Source organism: Daphnia pulex, chromosome 2 (assembly GCF_021134715.1).
Source record: "Daphnia pulex isolate KAP4 chromosome 2, ASM2113471v1".
Taxonomy (NCBI): Eukaryota; Metazoa; Arthropoda; class Branchiopoda; order Diplostraca; family Daphniidae; genus Daphnia; species Daphnia pulex.
Genome location: NC_060018.1, coordinates 12,205,983 through 12,226,313, shown reverse-complemented (window position 1 = coordinate 12,226,313; position 20,331 = coordinate 12,205,983). Strand labels below are relative to the sequence as shown.

Below are 20,331 nucleotides of genomic sequence, written 5' to 3'. Positions count from 1 at the left end.
TTCCGACCCCTCGGCATGAAAACCACGAGACCGAACAGCGCACGCAGCCCGTGCTAAGGAGCAGGGGAAAACAAAGGCGTGGCAACCAACAGGTTAATTAACACTAACACATATTACCAACAACAAATAATGATCCACGCTGACACTTTGGAGATACCGGCGATGTTTTGGTGTCAATCTTCTCGACGTCTCCTCTGCATTACCTGAATAAAGAGAAAACAAATATTCTTACTAAGTGAAATGCCAATAAAAGTTACATAATACATATAGGTACATTGATCTGTTATTTTTGGCTCAAAACTTTAAAGGCGCGCTTTAAATTGCTTAAAATCTTGCTAACAATATTGAAAACTGTACACATAACAAAGCTCACTTGCTAGTCTTTAAAAAAAATCCGGAAGTAAACCGGAAGTAGCCACAGCGCCTCAACCATTGAGCTGTCGTCAAATTAAACCACATATTCGTGATCTCCATGAAATTTGGGGTCGATTAGGTGTGATTTAAACGAAATCCAAAATTTTGCCAAAATCGAGAATTTTCCTGAACTATAGTTCAGGAAAATTTTCAAAGCCGGAAGTACGAAAACGTACAAAACGAAACATGAACTTTACCACAAATTCGACGAGGATCACGAATATGTGGTTCTTTTGTGCGTCAGATGAATATTTACTGAACTACTGACTAAAAAGAGTAAACCGGAAGTAGAAAAAAAAAGCAATTATCGAAAATTTAACAAGTGAGCTTTGTTGGGGGAATAATAATCGTCAGTAATCACTAAATATTTCAACAAAATAACTGTCGATAAATGTTTAAAGAGATGTTCAAAGTAACAGAAACTGACTGTTTTGACAGCTGTTTAGACTGCAAATTATCAAAAAGCCATCTAGCGTTGGAAAAAAGAAGCGTCCAAGTAAACTTTGTTTGAGCGCAAGAAGGGCCTAATTTTGGAAACTATTACACAGACACTGTTTAACGCAAAATTGGTATATAACCTAAGAAAATAAGTCAATTGTTGGATACCTAGGCATAATCCCGTGGACTGCAGGTGTGTAACAGCGGACGGAAGCGATCTTGAAGTGGTCCAGAAACTCGCTAAGTCGCCAGTGAAGTAAAACAAATCTTGTTCAAAAGCAGTGAAGCTAGATGAGCGTGCGTCGCGAAGATAAGGATGGAGAAGAATGTTGTTGATAGTCCTTCTTCCGTCATGGACAAAGGTCAGTATTGGCACAAGAATCTCCGTGCTCTGTAAAAACAAATTTTTTCATTATTGAAAATATAACAATGAATGAAGCATATCAATCTTTACCTTTTTTTTAATAAGCACACAGAAATGCTCATGATGAAAAACTGTAAAAATTGAATTCACAGCAAAAAACAGCATTATTCCACATGTTGAGATAAATTTCCTGATGCTAAAGAAAGTGTCATGAAGTATTTCAGTAACATGGTGATAGGTGGTATTGATGCTTACCTTATCATATGGGTGATGAATTTAGTAAGGCATTTGACTTTCATCAAGCAGATCCGGTACATGTGCATACACATGGCAGGTTATTCACTTCACACGCTTCATGTCTCTGAAACTGAAAGTGGCAATGGGACAAGGAAATTCTCTATGTTACTTATAAATTGACATAAATTTACCCATGAGAAATAAAACTGTACCTATTTCTAAGCTGGGTTGCCTTCTAAAGAGAAGTAAAAACATCCATAACAAAAATCATGCTGTTGCAGGGTGTGCCACAAAAATTGCAAGATTCAGAAAAGTCTTATGGTTCAGGAAACCTATGTAATAAATAATAAGAAAATCTGAATTGTAATGGTCTGGTAGCAGTAATGGGGAAATACCTTATCTTGGCAGATTTGTATTCCACTACATGTGATCTTCAAACATGAGTTTTAGGCTTTGTCAAAGAGCATGATGGGCCTAATGGATGGAAATTGACTGAGCGCTAAGTCAACTTGTTGGAATGACTGACACTGACAGTATGCATCTAGAAGACTAGAATTTGAAGAAATAAGTTAGTACAGTATAAAAATAAGGAAACTAGGTCAAGATAAACCTACATATGATACGAAATTCAATTTGGTAATTGAAATCACAGGAATATAAGTATAAATTAGCTACAGTTTTGTTTCGCCCTTTTCGGCTTCGCCTCGTTTGTAACAACAACAAAGGCGACACTGGCGACATCTTGAGTTTTGAATCCTAAGTTGGTTGTACAGTCGTAGCTCAAATTATCGGAGTTCTACTGTCTCCGTGTCTCGTAGTGGAGTTCTACTGTCGAGCACTGGAGTTCTATTGTCGGGTATTTTTTAAAAAATAAAATATTGGGGTTCTATTGTCGGTGGAGTTCTATTGTCGGGTATCTTTAATAATATTGCAACCAAATTAGGATTCAAAACTCATTACCAGATGTCGCTAGTGTCGCCCTTGTTGTTTTTACATCGTGAAACGAGGCAAAATGGGTGAGACAATGCTGGCATCCCGTTCCGGTTTGCGAGGTTCCCGTAGGAAATAATATCAATTAAAAATTTAAAAAAGCAAAAGTAAAGTAAACATGAAATTCAAAATTAATTACATGAATCTATCGGTATGGTGAATCAGGAGGGGGGGGGGGGGACGGGGGTGGCGGGCTTCGCCCGCCAACCCCCGCCCTCCCCCCCTTCGCGCTTCGTTAATCGCTTAAATTACCGTTATACATTTACATTAAATAGTATCAATCAAACATAGGCCTATCGGAACATAAAAAAATATCTGTGAATCATTAGGGGTGCGACTTAGGTGTGGCGGAGGCTTCGCCCCGCCACCCCACGTCGCACTCTCTTTTTACCTTAAGTTACAACAAAATTTATTATTTTCATAAGCAATATGAAATAAAAAATAATTAGTTATAGTTAAAGAAAAATCTATAAACAGTTAGAACAAACCAAACCACAACACCCAACAACCCTTGCACCAACCCCCACCCCCTCTTAGGCTCTTACGCTTCGTTTTTCGTTTAAGTTATTTTGATATTTTTACTTGAAATAGTATTATAGTAATTATGATCTTTTTGTCTTTTGGATGCAAAAAAAATTAGAAATAAAAATTAAGGAAATTAACCTGGAATAATTCGTGCATGTTGTGGGATACATCATTCGCTTTGCGTTCTTCTTCGTCCAGTCTAGACGCGCGGAGCAGTTGTCGTTCTATATTCTCATGGCCGTAAAGCCATATAAGAAAATGAGCGTGCAGTGTGAGCCTCGATTGTTCTTCAACGAGATACAGGTAACCTTTAGGAACACCAAACACACCTCCCGATCTGTATGGCAATAGCTGGCTTCGATTCCAACCCAAGACTTTTTTTATAACCATCTTCAAAATGCGTTGAAAATGAAGGGCAGCTGCAACGGGATGTTTGGCCAACAGTTTGAATCGCTTTTCCCCTGTTGGAACGGGATTTTCGAAATTAACTGCTTGAGATCCCAGTGCGTTCACAACGATCTTGAATGATTGAGTGTCGTCGGGACTCACGGTAAACCATATTTGAGCTTTTCCCAGTGAATTGTGTGCTGCATACACCTTTTGGCGATTTCGATTTGCTGCTGCCTGTGAATGCTGCATGGGTTGCGTAGAAATTCCGATGTCCGTGAAGAAATCTATTGCTAATCCGTTTAAACTCGCTGGAGGCAAGGGAAACCGGCAGCCTTGACTTGCTGCTTCGGAGCAGGTAACTTTATAACCATGGGCAGCTCTCAAATCTTCCATCGAAACTCGTCCATACACTTCTCCTTTGGAATTTGTAGTGCCCCTCTCTGATCCTGACAATCGAGAAGGAAGAATGGAACGTACATACGCCATATTGGACACTTGCTGGCGTGTCACCATGTCGTAAATGGGTAAAACAAAATCCACTTGCTGGAATTGTCTTGAACTTAAATTAAGGAGGTGCTGAACTAATGCTTTTCTCGAAATTGGATTCTTCCGTTGCTCTCCGAATCCACCACATCCAAATGGGAATAAATCCGGATAATGGAGCTCAAGGTAATCAGGGTTGGAATCCGACATGAATTCCTTTTCTGGGCGAACAACATAAGTAGACGAACTTTTATTCGTTCCCAGATCATCTTTGCTAGTCACCTCATTTGAAGATGTGCCTTTAAATGCATATAAATATAATTTTAATATAATATTTAACGCCAAACCAATAATAATCAATTACCTTCGTCAAGTATCGTGTGTAATACACGAGCTATTTTCCCATGATCGTTGATCTCTTCCGGTTCTACAGTTCCAATTGTAACAGTTGCGGATTCAAAAACCCCGTCAAGAAATTCTTCATTTGATCTAAACAGAGAAGGTCCACCTGTACCGTTGTCGAATTCAACTGATTGAACTAAATCAGGATCTTGATGAGAATCTTCAGTTTCCTGTTCTGTCGTAAATAGCATGTCCACTGATGTTTTATCAGAAGGCAAATTGTTGATTGCATCTTGATCTATTTCAACGTTTTTCATGACTTTGTTACCAACATCTCGGAAAAAGCGTAAAGAACTAGCAATCTTTTCGGGTTCAATAATATAATCGGACTTCACTGATGCCATCTTCCCTCTTGATACAGCTGTTTGGTCGGAAGCCATTGGGGAAACGATCAATACCCGAATTGCTGTAGTTGCAGGGGCCATCGGAAGCTTCTGCCTTACTAGGGCTGTATTTAGACGGTTTGAATAAACATGACCTGTTAGCCGCGTTCCACTAGTATCAGAGTAACAAGCCATTCGACCGAATGAAGTTATTGGCCGAATTAAGGATCTAGAGGCAAATGTCATTTCTCGTATCGCTTCCGGAAGTTGACCAATATAGTTGCCATGAGCAATCGCAAACTTGGGGATCTTGTTGTGTTGAAGAGCTGTTAAACATCCGTTAGTAACGCAAATGTAAAGTTGAGATTTACAACAGTTCTGATATTTCACTAAGCATTTTTTGTGGTGAATTTCCAGACCTCGGGGTGATATTAATAATCCTTGAAACCGTGGATCAGCTGGAAAGTAATGACTAACATCATATTGCTGTAGAAGAAGTGGATGTAAAGCTGGGACTTCATTAGGCAATCCAGAAGGTTTACGTAAAACACTGAAAAAACTGATTGGCAGATCAGCTGCACTCATAAGTTTGGTTTCCAAATGACTAAACATTTCATCACAAACAGCACAAACGACGATTTCGGAATGGTATTCTTTATAAATTGCTTCAGTAATAGATACTAGTTGCTCAGACGTAATTGGATGCGGAACCCCAGCTTTTTCTAAGCAAGCAAGTTCGTCGGGAGTAAACAATTCTTCATTCAATCTACATCTCTCTCTGCTCTCACATGATTCAAATTTGTCTTCTGTTCTTCGTTGTGGCTTTCTAACGCCTCTCCGAGCACTGATGATTGTACGGGATTGCGAAACACTTTTCACTGCATTTTGAGACTGTTCAAGACTATCTGTTTCTAGAGATTTAGCCTCTTCACGACGCGACTGGGGAAAAATATTAGAAATTAAAAAAAGAAACAAAATTGTCAGTCATTATTATTATTACCTGTCTGTTCACTTCAAAACTTTCCCTTATTTCGTTATCAAATATTTCAGAACGTTTAACGCCTTTTCCAGCATTTATGATCGCCCGGCATACTGGAACCCTTTTTGCTGTCTTTTGAGAGTATTCAATCTTATCTGTTTCTTGAGGTAAAGGCTCTTTGCGAAGCGTTATATTATCAAACACAACGTTTCGAGAACGTTTACGCTCATATGTTTTACGTGACTGCTGAGGGAAAATAATAGATATACAATAAAGATGAAAATTGTCAGTCATCATTATTATTACCTGGCGGTTCACTTCAAAACCTTCGCTTATTTCATGATCATCTATTTTAGGGAAATTGTTAACTCCAACAGTCTTCAAAAATTTCAATATTAGGTGAAGAAAATTACTAAATCATATGAATAATTTTTCTTATTACCTTGTGAATAATTTCTACTCTTTCGCTTATTGTATTATTATCATCTATTTCTGGCAGATTGTTAGCTCCAAATGTCTAAAAAAACAATTAAAATATTAAATATTTATCTTAATTAGACGAATAATCCTGTTGTTATAATCACTTGTTTACGCTTCGAACGTTTCGGAGGTTTTCTATTTGTATTTCCAATACCTTCTTGAACGTGTTTCTTTATTGGTTCACATGAAACTTCAGCAACAGCCTCATTGAAAGCCACCTGATAAAAACATAGAGCGTTAAACTTTAGGTTACATACATCACAAGATGAATGTATGTATGAATACAATTTCAATACACAACAAAGAAAATGATTCAAATGCATCATTCATTGAGCCTGATTAATTAAAAAATCCGCTATAGTTTAGGGCTCTACATAAGACTCACTTTATCAGATTCAGTCTTTAAAACTTTTTACATTCCAAATACACAATAAGTCTATGCAAAAAAAATCTCAATGACCTAGAGAAGTGAAAATCAGTCATATTCCTTATTACCTGATTAGACAGTGGATTACTTGAACTCATTTTTTTTCGCGATCCTCTTCAGAAGATAATGGAACATGACAGGCAAGACTGAAAAAAACAAAACAAAACTGCAATAGCCTATTGATTCACCTCCAAAAGGATCGAGCCTTTCTTCAAAGTTGAAACAGTCGTTATTGATACGACAGCAAATTATATTTCAGGCGTGCAAGTAAATAAGCCATCTATGGGGTAAATAAATATTCAATAGGTTAATCAGGTCATACTGAACCAGCGGTCGATCTCCTTTCTCTATACATTCTAATTCTTTTAGGCGCGCAGTTCAAACCGTTTTCCATTTTCTACGTACAAACGCCATCTATTGGTGAAATTTCGAACTAATCCTCCGTGTGTGCAAACATCTATTGGGGAAATTTCGAACTAATCCTATCTATTGGGGAAATTTCGAACTAATCATCCGTGTGCCTCCCGTATACCAAAAAACCTGTACAGAATCCCTACGGGAAATTGGATGCGAATTAATACTTATATTCCTGTGATTTCATATACCAAATTGAACTTCGTAACTTGTGTAGGTTTAACTTGACCTAATTTACTTATTTTTATACTATACCAACTTATATCTTCAAATTTTAGATGCATATACTGTCAGTCATTCTAAAAAGTTGACTTAGCGCTCAGTCACTTTCCATCCAACAGACCCATCATGTTGTCAAAAGCCTAAAACTCATGTGTGAAGCTCACATATTGTGGAATACAAATGTGCGGGGACAAGGTATTTCCCCATTACTGCTACCACAACAACCACACCACGTCTAATGCCTTACTAATACTAAATTCAGCACCATTCACCCATATGATAAAGGTAAGCATCAATACCACCTATCACCATACTACTGCAACACTTCATGACACTTTCTTTGGCATCAGGAAATTTACATCAACCTCAGGAGTAAACCTGTTGGTTGCTGTGATTTCCATTTTTGCGGTTTTTTGTCATGAAAACTTCAGTATGCTTGTTAGTATAGGTAAAGATGGAAATGCTATATTAACTGTTATATTTTCAATTCATTAATGCAATAAATTTTTTTTTACAGAGCGCATAAAAGATCCTAATAAGCCAATGCTGACCTTTGTTCATGACGGAAGAGGGACATTCAGCAACGTACTGCTCCATCCTTATCTTCCCGACGTACACTCATCTAGCTTCACTGCTTTTGCTGCTACAACTTGTCTTACTTCACTGACGAGTTAGAACACTTCAGTGGTCGCTACCCCTTTGCTGTTAAACACCTGCAGTCACTCACCACGGGATTATGCCTAGGTATCCAACAATTGACTTATTTTCTTAGGTTATATACCAATTTTGCGTTAAACAGTGTCTGTGTAATAGTTTCCAAAATTAGGCCCTTCTTGCGCTCAAACAAAGTTTACTTGGACGCTTCTTTTTTCCAACGCTAGATGGCTTTTTGATAATTTGCAGTCTAAACAGCTGTCAAAACAGTCAGTTTCTGTTACTTTGAACATCTCTTTAAACATTTATCGACAGTTATTTTGTTGAAATATTTAGTGATTACTGACGATTATTATTCCCCCAACAAAGCTCACTTGTTAAATTTTCGATAATTGCTTTTTTTTCTACTTCCGGTTTACTCTTTTTAGTCAGTAGTTCAGTAAATATTCATCTGACGCACAAAAGAACCACATATTCGTGATCCTCGTCGAATTTGTGGTAAAGTTCATGTTTCGTTTTGTACGTTTTCGTACTTCCGGCTTTGAAAATTTTCCTGAACTATAGTTCAGGAAAATTCTCGATTTTGGCAAAATTTTGGATTTCGTTTAAATCACACCTAATCGACCCCAAATTTCATGGAGATCACGAATATGTGGTTTAATTTGACGACAGCTCAATGGTTGAGGCGCTGTGGCTACTTCCGGTTTACTTCCGGATTTTTTTTAAAGACTAGCAAGTGAGCTTTGTTATGTGTACAGTTTTCAATATTGTTAGCAAGATTTTAAGCAATTTAAAGCGCGCCTTTAAAGTTTTGAGCCAAAAATAACAGATCAATGTACCTATATGTATTATGTAACTTTTATTGGCATTTCACTTAGTAAGAATTTGTTTTCTCTTTATTCAGGTAATGCAGAGGAGACGTCGAGAAGATTGACACCAAAACATCGCCGGTATCTCCAAAGTGTCAGCGTGGATCATTATTTGTTGTTGGTAATATGTGTTAGTGTTAATTAACCTGTTGGTTGCCACGCCTTTGTTTTCCCCTGCTCCTTAGCACGGGCTGCGTGCGCTGTTCGGTCTCGTGGTTTTCATGCCGAGGGGTCGGAAAGTCGCACCAGCCCAAAACTTGCCGCAAGGCGCCTGTTAGGCAATGCACCATACTACCCTAGTTCCCCCTTGTCGATGCGGTGATGGATTCTTCTGTCACCGTGTCAGCCCGGACTTGTCAGCAATGGCAAGTTCCACCTTGGTCATAGATCCTTCAGACGTGGCGCGTAGAGTAGTAGAGAGCAACCTACGGGTTGTATGGCGTGGCAGCCAACGGGTTAACTTAAGTGTATGTATGTATGTGATTTTAAAATGTGGTGGAATTGTGGGTGGAGGTGGGACTACAAAAAGCAATTCCTTTTAATGTTTGTGTTTGCTATGTCGCATGCATAATTTGTAATACAAAAAATGTTTAGTTCACGACTTGTATATTTTTTACAACTTAAGTTTTACATAAGTTATAGGCACGCGATTGATCAACTTCAGATTCTTCAAATAAAACTTCTATGATGAACCACACACTATCTGCAACTCTTTTGTTACGCCAACTTAAGTTAAAAAGAGAGCTGTTAACATCAAACAATTTTAGAACACCACAAAGTACGTCTCTTTCGTAACTTGCCCTGTAAATGAAGTTCGTCCAAACACTAGAATGTGTCGGAATGCGGAGCGACTAGAGCAATAGTCACCTCTAACATGCGAAATAGGAAAGACCCAACCAAAATAAGAAAACGTCGCAATGACTTAAGGCTTTTAGGTGGCAAAAAGTCGTACACAATGATTACCCAGGTTAAAAAAAAATTATTTCCCTATTAAAGATCAACAATTCCCAGTGATTAGTAACTATTAAGATATGACCGACAAATCTGAACATAGTTATAATATTTAGGAGCGTCCCTGTAGTAAGTTGGAGAAGCGTAGGGTGTGGTGTAATATTCAGGTGCCTTAGTGGTGTAGTAACTCGGGATGGAGTAATACTTCGGAGCTTCGGTGTAGTTGGTCGGAGCAGCGTAAATAGCGTTATAATACTCAGGTGCCTTGGTAGTGTAGTACATAGGGGCCTCGGTGTAGTAGCTAGGTGTAGCGTAGGTTGTGGTGTAGTAAACTGAAGCCTAGGTGTAGTATTCCGATTCAACGTAGTACGAAGGAGCAGCCGCTGTGTAGTAAGTTGGGGCTGCGTAGTACTTGGCCGCCTCAGTTGTAGTTGTGTAGCTTAGGGCAGAGTAATACTTCGGGGCTTCGGTGTAGAGGTTCGGGGAAGCACAAGTTGTGGTGGGAGCCTTGTTGGTGTAGTACTTGGGCGGCTCGGTGTAGTATTCAGCCGCTTTGGTGGTGTAATAAGTTGGAGCCTCGGTGTAGTAGCTAGGAACTAGGTAATACTTGGGAGCCTCGGTGCAGCAAGCTGGGGCAACATACGTGTAATACTCCGGTGACTTGGTGGTTTTAGTACTTGGGAGCTTCGGTGTAGTACGTTTGATGTTGTAACTCGGGGCAGCATCAGCTTCGGTGTAATACTCTGGAGCCTTGGTGGTGTAGTAATAGTGTGCCTCAGTGTAGTAACTGGTTCTTGCGAATGTTGTCGTTGTGTAGCAAGGCGGCGGCGTGGTGCTTTGGTATCCGCCATACCCAGGAGACATCGGTACACCAGTGATCGACCCAGCCTTCAATGATACGGCAAACGGCGACATCACGAAATCACAATCAACTATTCAGCAAATAATTTGAACATTAATATTCAATATGGTACATAAACAGATAAAATACAAATAATTTATACAAACTCCGTGAAACAGAATATTTACCCGATTGCGTACTGATAATACGACGAAGAATGCACTCGGTAACAGTGCACTGCAGTTTTTCATCCATGTTTCTTTGCCAGTATTGTTCTCTCCAGCCAATCGCCCTGATACAACAGCATGGTGATCATGTTCCATACAACAGCGACCCAATTTGATATCACAAAAGAACGTAACATCTCCAGCCTAATAAAAATATCACAGTAGTACAATTTATATGAAATAAAATGTTCAAGGATTCTTACCAACCAAACGTTCGATCGTGCTTCAAGCTCGGTATTCACTCGATAACCACCAAAATCTCCTCTCCTTTATTTCCAAACCAAAAGCAACAGCCAAATCCGTGTTTGCGTCCCAACCAACCGACAGCAGCGACGACATTGTCAGTTTAAATCTGCTGAAATAATTTTTAGATTTTAATTAACATCGCTAAAACATGTACTGAAATAACTGTTTACCTTTTGACCATCGTTTAAGGTCAATGCGACCTTGTAGTCTTCGAAAATTGCACCCTCCACATTAGCTTTGAGCAAACCATTAACACTTTCCGCTTTCACCTTCTCGGTTGTCCATTGGCTCAAATATTTAGGAGAACGGAGAACTCGACCTATGTTACCGCCATCAATGTTGCGGAACAGCGCTACGTGCTCGTGGGCATCTTTAAGGGCACCGCTCAGGGATTGAAAAAGATTTTCGTTTAACACCTAACAAGAAAATAAAGGCCATTTTTAGAGGAATTCGTAGAACTAATTCACAGAAATAAATTGCTAGCAGTTTAAATAGACTCTTAGATACTATCGAGCAGGAAGATTATCAAATTTATTCAACATTCCGTAAAGGTGTTATCATTGAGACTTTTAAAGACAAATTTCGCTTGGCATAAAATGTTTACCTGTGGCAATAACGCACTTGTCGTCAAGTGCGGCTTGCAGACCGACAATGTCAAGTTTAACGGCGCGGTGTACACGTACGAATATGTTATCTTTGCTATTCAATTCGACGCGATTGCAGTCGAATTCGTCTTGTTCGAAAGACAGACAAGGAACGAAAACAAGTCATTAGTACATGTTGCACAAAATTACAATAATAAAGAACTCACCTTCACTTTTTGCCGTTACACTGTTTGAAACGAAGTTTATTCGAAACTTCGGGGTTGCCGTGTTGGGTGTCGCTCGTGTCGTGTTGTCGTCAAGCTTACTTGACTGATTTCTGTTGTACTTTGGCGATCCAGTGTAGAATTCGACAGCTTTGGTGATGTAATAAGCTGGAGCCTCGGTGTCGTAGGTTGGGGCAGCATACGTAGTTGCGTAGTCTCAGTAGGTGCCTCGGTGTAGTACCTCGAGGAGCAGCACAAGTTGTGGTGTAATAATCTCGATCCTTGGTGGTTTAACTGTAAACCCAACAGTGCAACCTCGGTGTAGTATCTGGTCATTGCGTATGTTGTTGTGTAGAAGGCGGTGGCGTTGCGGTTTGGTATCCGCCTTATCCAGGAGACGTCGGTACACCAGTGGTCGACCCAGCCATCGACGATACAACAACAAATAGCAGCGTGACGGCATAGTTAACTAGACAATATTAAATATTCAACATTAACGGACACATTATCAAATAGAAAAAATGGAAATTGATACAACATTCCATGTATAAATACAGATTATTTACCCGTGATTGCGACCTGGTAATACGACGAAGAATGCAGTTGTTGCCGGGTCGGAGATGCTCACTCGATTGACTTCTGTTGCCTTTTCTCTTTCCTTTTGAAAGATTTTCTCTCGTGGTCGACATCAACGATACAACACCCAACAGCAACACAATGCCATAATTAACTATGCAATAAACAATGGGAAATTATTTTTCGAAGGTAACTTAGTCGTATCAAGAACTAATAACAAGATAGAATAGATTTACGACTCGAAATAAAAATGAACATTTACCCATGATTGCGAACTGATATTACGACGAAATATGGAGTTGTTGCCGTGTCGGAGATGCTCACTCGACTGATCCCTGTCAAATTTTCTCTCGCCTTTTATACAATTTTTTCTCACCCCTCCTCTTAAGCCTAATGGCTATTTTACCTTTTTGATAATGAAGCAAAACGTCCCGTTCTCACCCAACCTCTACACTATGCCTGACACCTTTTACGTAATGATCTCCATGATCTTCGATTGAAATGCAAACTGGCCTTTCCTTCTGCAGGTGACTTTGCCGGGGATGGGTCTACAATAACCAATATCAAAATGAATACCAAATAGCTTACACTTGCGGCTATTGTACCTTTTTGATTATGAAGCAACACGTGTCATTCTCACCCAACCTCTACACTACTGCATGACACGTTTTACGTAATGATCTCCGTGACCTTCGAGCGTCAAGGTCATAGAAACCGGCCTTTTTCTTTCTGCAGGTTAACGTTGCTGGGGATGGGTCTACAAAAACCAATATCAAAATAAATATCAAATCATAAATGATAATGGCTTAAATTTTAGTCACTTTAAAAATACCACATTTGACATTTGAGTCATTTGACTCGTTTCTTCGGTGAATGAATAAATCTTCCATTTCGAACCGTTTGAAAGACAGTCGGCTTTTTTTTTTAAATATTCTACTGCAAACTTTTCTAAGTTTCAAACACATAATCCTTGCACCTGCAGTCGGAGAAGAAAATCTAAAAAAAAAAGATAAACAAGGTAAATTATTAATATAAAAAAATACAAATCAAAGCTTCTCATAAAACGGTTGAATAAAATGAATAAAATCAATAAAATAAGAAATTAGACGCAATTGCTAAAGCTCGATAGACTGTCAGAGTTCGTCCGCTACGTTCACAACGCATAACTCAAAAATGAACTTAAATGATCCTAAATAACCACCCAGGAGAAGCAGGGGGAATCGTATTTCCACAACTGATTTAGGAGTATCTAAAACGCAAATCAAATGATTGATTGACAATACCTGAACTCTAGGGCTATGCATTTTGTAACCGCAAATCAACAATGAGCTCCTACTAGCAGCTATTTAACAATAATGAATAACATTTACAGGAGCTACCCTTACCCTGTCTTTTACATTGACAGGTCTACCATCTTGAATAGTTGATTACCGCCAGAACTATCGCGTGTCGTTTGATGCTGTATGAACAAAAGGGAAAAAAATTTCACCCTGTTACATGACCAACGCGTTTCTGCCACAATAAAGTATGCGCAAATAAAACAATGCAAGTGATGTGCACGTCAACGGGATTTGTTGACGTACCAAAAAAACGTAGAAGTCATACGTATTTTAAAAGTACTACGTAATAAGTCAAAAAAAAAACGTCAACGTAACGTAAATTTTTTCATACTTCAAACGTATGACGTTACGTCACATATACATCATTACATTATTTATTGCTATTGCCCATAATATACACAGATTGCATTTGGAAAAAATAAGAATGAAAATTAAACATGGAGGGCTATTTTTAGAAGAATTAAAATTTAATAAATTTAAAATGGCAGACGAATTTTCGCAAAGCAAATGTTGCCAAATTTTTAAAATTGTTTTTTGACTTTTACGGTAAACTCATAACTGGACTTTTTTACACGTCAAAAGTATACGTAAAAAGTCAGTATTTTTTTTTCACTTACGTAGAAGTCACCGTAAACTTCAAAAACAAGGAAAATTGACGTAACGTACGACGTAACGTCAAATTTTCGAATAAGTCACCGTATGACGTGCACATCACTGCGTTTGATGCTGCATGAACAAAAGGGGAAAAAATTTCACCCTGTTACATGACCAACGCGTTTCTGCCACAATAAAGTATGCGCAAATAAAACAATGTTTTGACACTCGCTTTGTTTTCATTGCTAAGCAGTAAAATGTGTTGAAATTCGGGTTTTGCTCTTCACACCGAACGTAGACGGAAAGGACTCGGCTCGGATATAGTAAAGGATCGTTGGCTGCAAACAAATTCACATTATTTTCTGCAAAAGCAAAAGCTTCATGTCGTATCTAGCATTAGGGGCCTACCTTTTTTAATGTTTTTTTTTTTCATTTGGTTTAGCGTTTCGTTCAGTGACTCCTGGTCACCAAAACCCCTCAATAGGAAACACCTCCGCGTCATCTGGGTAATACAAACAATTGAATCAGTAGCTTTAGCAATTTGACTAACGTGTAATTACTTACCCTCGTTTAAGCCTCGACGAAATGGCAACCCTAAAGGTTTCAGGATTGTCCGGGCCGCTCAAAGGAGGCGTTGTTCTCGATTTAAATTCTTATTTTAACAGACCGTCCGGTTCAAACTGCAGCCAGTCAAGCAGGGGGAGACACTGCCCGACTGACTTTACCAGGGAGATTACCTGATTACCCGGCCATGGTTAAGAGAAACCGGAAAAAGAGCGAAGAGGGCCGAGGAACAGTTTTTAAGAGAGCAATGCATCATAGTAGGCTTTCGGCAGCGAGTGAGTGACCACCGGCGGGCGTTGGTTAGTGGTTATTTAGGGAAACGGGGCCACTGAAGAAGGGAGCCCAGATATGCACTTGTAATTTGTCTACATCTACATAATTTATTGACGAGTCTTGAATTTCAGCAACCTCTCCTCAGTTTTACCAATGGATCAAGTCTATGGAACGGCAGCAAACGATTAAACTGAAAAAAAGAATATAGATCTTAATTAAAAGTCAATAACTGAACGAAACATCAAGCATTACCTCAACAAACCTCAACTTCAAAACCACTGGACACCAAACAGCAACACCATAAACAGCTCAGACATCATACCGACGATGAACTCCTAAAAGGAAAAGAACATTAATGAATCAATTACGTTTTGAAATGTGTAAAAGGGTACCGATAATAAAATTTACTTAATTTAAAATTAATAATTAATTTAAATTGAAAAAGAAACGAGGAAAGAATTATGTACAATTGTACATCTAGCATCTACTTTCAATATGTTATAAATACTTGGTAATACAATACTGAGTGGGAATTTTCGTTCAAGATTGACTGGAAGAAAATTAAAAAAAAACTGTGGAAGTTGACCAACAATGTGGCTATCTTTGAACGGAAACAATTATTTGGAAGGAAGAAATATTACCCTTAATTTTCTACAATTTAATCTAATTTTAAACTTGTCAATTGAATACAAAATTTAAAAAACAAACGAAAAAAACACAAGACTAATCGAACAAATATCATGAGAAATAAAGTACATCAGGAAGGGGATCAAACTATACAAAACATGTGGAAGAGAATTAGGTAGGTAATAATAAATGCATGTCCACAAAGTTATTCTTTACCGTTTGCAGAAGGAACAAATACTTAAAAGTTTTAGCTTGTCCAATGAAGACATTTTCAAAGCTGAAAGCAAACATTCAGAGTATTACAAAAGACTCTCAATGGCATATCATTTGGACTTCCGATTGTACGGTCGGTCTAGAATATGGCATTCGAGAAGTCTAGAATCTAGATTCTAGATACTCTGGAATCGCTGGAATGAAATGTTGACGGGTTGACGTTTACAAGTTTTGTTTATGTTACAGCATAAACAGCGTTGCGACATAACGAACATGTATAAGATGGTGGGCAATGAAAGCTGCTGAAAATCTGAAATCCGTAAAAACAAAGAAAATACTTAAATTTTTACTTGGACAGTATTGTCACTTGATTTCTCCGACATTAATAATAATTCTACTTCGATTTTGTTTGTACGTCAAAATTAAATAAACCAGATCGCTGTCACTTATTGCCAGATCGATACCATACAAATGTGGTTTCAGCAACCGATACTATCCAGCCCCATAGCGCAACTTTCTTTCTATCGCTAAATTCTCATTAAAGTATTTCGATTGTTTTTTTTTCCTTCTTTAAGATTATTTAGCTCCGCCCTTCTTTATCCTACATCACATGAATGAATAAATGCCATCCGCACTTCAGTGTTGTTTTTTGTCGTCACTCTGACAAGAATGAACTTTCTTTGTTTATATGAGCCTCTAGCGCACTATCGCTTTCTTCCACCGTAAAAAAAATGTGTTTCCTTATGTAACCAGGAAAATGGATTCAGTTGGCCTTGACCGTGAAATATCAAGTCTCAAACGTGATGGAATCACCAGCACAGTCTGAGTGGGGTATGTGGGGGCGAATGGGGGAGGTCTTTACACAATTTATTTTAAATTTCAAATGCATCTGTCGAAAGTGAAAATAGAACGACTTTTATTTATAAACGTCCTTGTATTTTCTAAACGTCAGCGTAAAAGAATATCACGAAACTAAAAATTTTTGAATTATAGGCGGTTCTACAGTAATAAGATACTTTTTTTAAAAATGAACATTCTTGGACCCCCTGCACCAGTCTATCGTTTATATCTAGCAAACACATTGGATAGATATCGTGTAATCAATCAGGGTGTGATCACAAAATAATTCAAAGTAATTTAATAGAGCGACGAGTACAGATTTTTATCATCAAAATTGATCCTTGCCAAAAAAAAAGGCAGTTTTTATGAAAACAATCTCGAATAAATGTTTCCCGGCAAAACAGCTTATTAATAGTGACAGTGATGGAGTGACGATGGTCTAAAATAAGTTAAGCGAAGCACTGTGCGACAAGAGGACAATGCTGTGAGTGAATACATTTCTCTAATGACGGAAACATATACGAAAAGCATAAAAATATTATTAAAAAAGCAAGATGTATAAACCTGAAATGAGTGAAGCAATCGTGACTAGCGTTTCAGTTGAATACTTGAAAATCCAGAAATACCGGTGCACCTCTCCTGAGAATTGACGTTATTTTATAAGCGCCATTTGCTTCAGAGTTGATATAATCTGGTGGGGAGGAAAGAAAAAATGACAAACGAAGTCACGATGTTTAGAAGAAAAAAGTGAAATAATTAGGTCCGCATTGGCAGTAATAATAACAAGGAATTCCGACTATTTTCCAGTCCATTTTTTTAATTTTTAAATAATAATCGTCAAAAATCTCCGAATTTACACACAAGGAATTTTTTAAAAATTTAAATTTCTCACGAGCCCAGTTGATTTTGCAAATATATATATAGTGCACCGTCATTTCCCGCACATATAAAACAGGTTATTTAAAACAGAACAGGAAAAAGGCCGAGCCATGTTTTTATATAGCTGTACTCAATTCCCTCTGCCATCATCAGAGCCCACGCAGTTTGAGTGAATATCGGTTCAATTAGTTGCTGTGTGTTCTTTCCCGGTTATCAAAAGACGCGGCGGGCTCTTATGGTCCATACGAATAACTTCCCAAAATAGCCCGAAAAACGTCCCGAGGCATAGATTTCTGTAAGGAAACGCGCACCGAGTCGTTTCCTATTTCGTTGATGAATTCAATTCGTCCACACAGCACACAGCAACAGTATGTGGATTACATTTTCGATAGAATATACGTATGTATACATACCAGTCGAGCTGGTTGCCATGATATATATTACCTCTCGGAACTCACAACATGTGCAATTCCTCGAAAACAAACAAGCCCAAAAGAAACAGATCAACATCAGGAGAGACGGGAGAGCTTTTTGGGTTTCAAAAATCACTCTCCAGCAGAGAGCTCTGTGTGCATATAATATAAATAAATATGCGGGATATAATTCCGCCATAAATAACTGTGTAATTTTCTGGTTTCGCTCCATTTCTGGATCAAAGTGAAATCGTTTTTCCAATTTCGAGCGAAATCGTTCACATTATATTGCGTAGACATAACACCTTTTTATATCCCTTTAGGGGGGGGGTGTGCATATATTTCACGTGCATGAGATGCATGATGCATATTTGAGCCGTCTGTTATATAGAGATCGGAATTCGGATAACGCTCTGATACTTCCAGCAACGTCGCAATAAAAACACAAAGTCTTTGAAGAATGTGTTTTTTTCCTCCGCGCTCAAATCAAAGGCCGTTCCGTCCATTAAACACCCGAGAGCCGCTGGCGCAACGCACGAAATTATATTGCGCAGGTAAAACGAGATGATTATTTGGGTTTCTTTTTTCGGTGTTTAACGTGTGTATAAATGGTTCATCGGTCGGTGAGATGAATTTGAGACTTTTAGTCTAATTCCAGTTATTAAACGCCATTGGGGAGGCGGAGGTGACGGACCTTTACTGGAATAAACAGAGCAGCATAAGGAGCCGGCCCACAATACAAATAATCAATGCAAATGATTCCTGCCCTACGAGCTCTCAAAAGGGAGAGATCGCCTACGTATGACGGCTGACGCTTTTCTAATGAATTCCGACAGAAACTACAGGAATTATCCAAAACTTTGCCCGGGACAGCAGCAGCATCCCAGCAGCAAACAGCTGTGACCGCTACGAGTTCACATATTCTCATCATCATCATCATCAAAAAATGAAGGTGAAAAATACACAAAATCTGTTGTGCTGGCGTTGCTGGCAGAGGTGGAAGAAAACTCTTGTTCGAAAAAAAGTTTTTTTCCCATCTGCTGCCGTGTGTCTTTTCAGCTCGTGTGTTTATGATTATTTGGGTGGAAAAAGCTTTTCGTTGTTGTTGTCGACCAAGAATGTCCCAAGGTTGCAACAGCTGCCATTTTCACGAAAGGAAAAAATTTAAAACAAAATTATTTTCACCAAGTCTAGAAACTTTTCTTTGAAATAAATCATCTTATACGTGTGTGCAACACATTGGGTGCGAGAGTTATACTTTATTTTATTTGGTTTGTTTCTGGAGGAAGAAGAAAAAGTGACTTGACGGGAAGAGTCGACAAGAAAGATTTCGGGAGTGATATGATAATAAATATACTCGTTTTATTTAAATTTTTGACTCACGAGAATTGAAATGACGCCACGTCTAATGTCACGGGGAAAAGAGTCGCGTAACGGAATTAGCGAGAGATGCCGCCAGATATATACGTGTCAATCTTTTTGCGTCAAGTTGATTTCAGTTTGAAATAAAAACAACCACCCAAGTTGAAAGATCGGACGACCCAAAAAAAATATGTCTTTGCCCATTTTGGGACGTGACACCTTATAAGAATTTCCGTGTCAAAAACTGTTGACTGACATTTGGAAATTCAAAAAGTGTCGGAGAATAAACGGGAAAAAAAAAACAATTTTTTTTTTGAAAAATTCGATAATATTATATAATAAACGTTAATTTCGTGTTTCATGTTTAATAATGTTATGCCGAGAGAAATCAAAAGAAACAACAACAGAATTTGTTTTTTACACCACACACAAGTAGTTTACATACTTCACACACACACGTAATTATTTCATGGAGCGAATTAGACATGGACACACACCGAGGCGCCAACGCAATTATCTTCGCGAATTAATTTCTTTTTTTTTTTAATTCAAAAAATCTTTTTTTAATTTTTGTTTTCCACAAGAATTATTTTATAAAAAAAAGTGAGGGTGTAATAGGGGGAACACAATCAACACGCCGGCATACACATTTTATTTAATTGTTTTTGTTTTGTTTTTTTTTAGTTATTGTGAATCATCGTAATAATATAGAGCACTTCCGGATGAATATATTTATATGTATACATATAGTTTAAAAAAAGGTCGCGTGTGTGTGCATTTTATATATAAAATAGGAGAAAGCAGCGCCGTGTAATAATAACACACACACCAAAAAGGCAAAACTTGTCATTTTTGTTTTTCAATTGAAAAAGCAAAAAATTCAAAATTTCGATGGAAAAAATCGTTTCAAAAATCGAATTTTTTTTTAAAGAAATAAGAAATACAAATTAAAAAGGCTCTTCAAGT

At 38.1% G+C, this 20,331-nt stretch overlaps 2 protein-coding genes and 4 long non-coding RNA genes across 11 annotated transcripts; 1 reads left to right on the top strand and 5 right to left on the bottom strand.

Moving 5' to 3' along the window:
* Positions 1-1,193: 1,193 nt before the first annotated feature.
* LOC124207496 lies at positions 1,194-1,892 on the bottom strand. The gene is made up of 5 exons (XR_006880010.1): positions 1,849-1,892; positions 1,666-1,785; positions 1,472-1,583; positions 1,307-1,412; positions 1,194-1,243 (listed from the first exon to the last, which is right to left on the bottom strand). It is a non-coding gene; the product is annotated as an uncharacterized LOC124207496 (long non-coding RNA).
* Positions 1,893-2,835: 943 nt separating this feature from the next.
* Positions 2,836-6,711, bottom strand: LOC124207484. Of its 3 annotated transcripts, XM_046604990.1 has the most exons (8): positions 6,521-6,711; positions 6,130-6,243; positions 5,988-6,062; positions 5,852-5,923; positions 5,567-5,791; positions 4,206-5,505; positions 3,518-4,140; positions 3,236-3,429 (listed from the first exon to the last, which is right to left on the bottom strand). In XM_046604990.1, the coding sequence occupies exons 1-8, from the start codon at positions 6,548-6,550 to the stop codon at positions 3,361-3,363; spliced, it is 2,508 nt and encodes an 835-aa protein (XP_046460946.1). In that variant the 5' UTR covers positions 6,551-6,711; the 3' UTR covers positions 3,236-3,360. The 3 variants fall into 3 exon arrangements, with proteins under 3 accessions (XP_046460936.1, XP_046460927.1, XP_046460946.1); XM_046604980.1 differs by having other exon boundaries at positions 2,836-4,140; positions 5,567-5,788; XM_046604971.1 differs by having other exon boundaries at positions 2,846-4,140.
* Positions 6,712-7,061: 350 nt separating this feature from the next.
* On the top strand, positions 7,062-7,663 carry LOC124207478. Its single transcript, XR_006880007.1, has 3 exons — positions 7,062-7,373; positions 7,439-7,536; positions 7,606-7,663. It is a non-coding gene; the product is annotated as an uncharacterized LOC124207478 (long non-coding RNA).
* Positions 7,664-9,200: 1,537 nt separating this feature from the next.
* LOC124207463 (extensin-2-like) lies at positions 9,201-12,449 on the bottom strand. Of its 4 annotated transcripts, none has more exons than XM_046604938.1 (7): positions 12,251-12,449; positions 11,688-12,153; positions 11,481-11,609; positions 11,047-11,292; positions 10,834-10,985; positions 10,592-10,774; positions 9,201-10,494 (listed from the first exon to the last, which is right to left on the bottom strand). In XM_046604938.1, exons 6-7 carry the CDS (start codon positions 10,656-10,658, stop codon positions 9,902-9,904), a joined length of 660 nt encoding a protein of 219 aa, XP_046460894.1. In that variant the 5' UTR covers positions 10,659-10,774; positions 10,834-10,985; positions 11,047-11,292; positions 11,481-11,609; positions 11,688-12,153; positions 12,251-12,449; the 3' UTR covers positions 9,201-9,901. The 4 variants fall into 4 exon arrangements, with proteins under 4 accessions (XP_046460894.1, XP_046460885.1, XP_046460914.1 ...); XM_046604929.1 differs by having other exon boundaries at positions 10,834-10,982; XM_046604958.1 differs by lacking the exon at positions 10,834-10,985.
* Positions 12,450-13,187: 738 nt separating this feature from the next.
* LOC124207459 lies at positions 13,188-13,797 on the bottom strand. Its single transcript, XR_006879989.1, has 2 exons — positions 13,646-13,797; positions 13,188-13,256 (listed from the first exon to the last, which is right to left on the bottom strand). It is a non-coding gene; the product is annotated as an uncharacterized LOC124207459 (long non-coding RNA).
* Positions 13,798-13,958: 161 nt separating this feature from the next.
* Positions 13,959-16,113, bottom strand: LOC124207453. Its single transcript, XR_006879988.1, has 5 exons — positions 15,875-16,113; positions 15,284-15,366; positions 14,759-15,221; positions 14,603-14,696; positions 13,959-14,532 (listed from the first exon to the last, which is right to left on the bottom strand). It is a non-coding gene; the product is annotated as an uncharacterized LOC124207453 (long non-coding RNA).
* Positions 16,114-20,331: the final 4,218 nt, after the last annotated feature.

Excerpts from the sequence above, each read along its gene's own strand:
- LOC124207484 (XM_046604971.1), bottom strand. The coding sequence starts at position 6,550 with ATGAGTTCAAGTAATCCACTGTCTAATCAG. Across the intron at positions 6,244-6,520 it reads GTAATCCACTGTCTAATCAG|GTGGCTTTCAATGAGGCTGT; the intron begins GTAATAAGGAAT and ends TGTTTTTATCAG. Across the intron at positions 5,924-5,987 it reads GAGTAGAAATTATTCACAAG|ACTGTTGGAGTTAACAATTT; the intron begins GTAATAAGAAAA and ends AAATTTTTGAAG.
- LOC124207463 (XM_046604938.1), bottom strand. The coding sequence starts at position 10,658 with ATGGATGAAAAACTGCAGTGCACTGTTACCGAGTGCATTCTTCGTCGT. Across the intron at positions 10,495-10,591 it reads TATTATCAGTACGCAATCGG|TTGATTGTGATTTCGTGATG; the intron begins GTAAATATTCTG and ends TTTGCTGAATAG.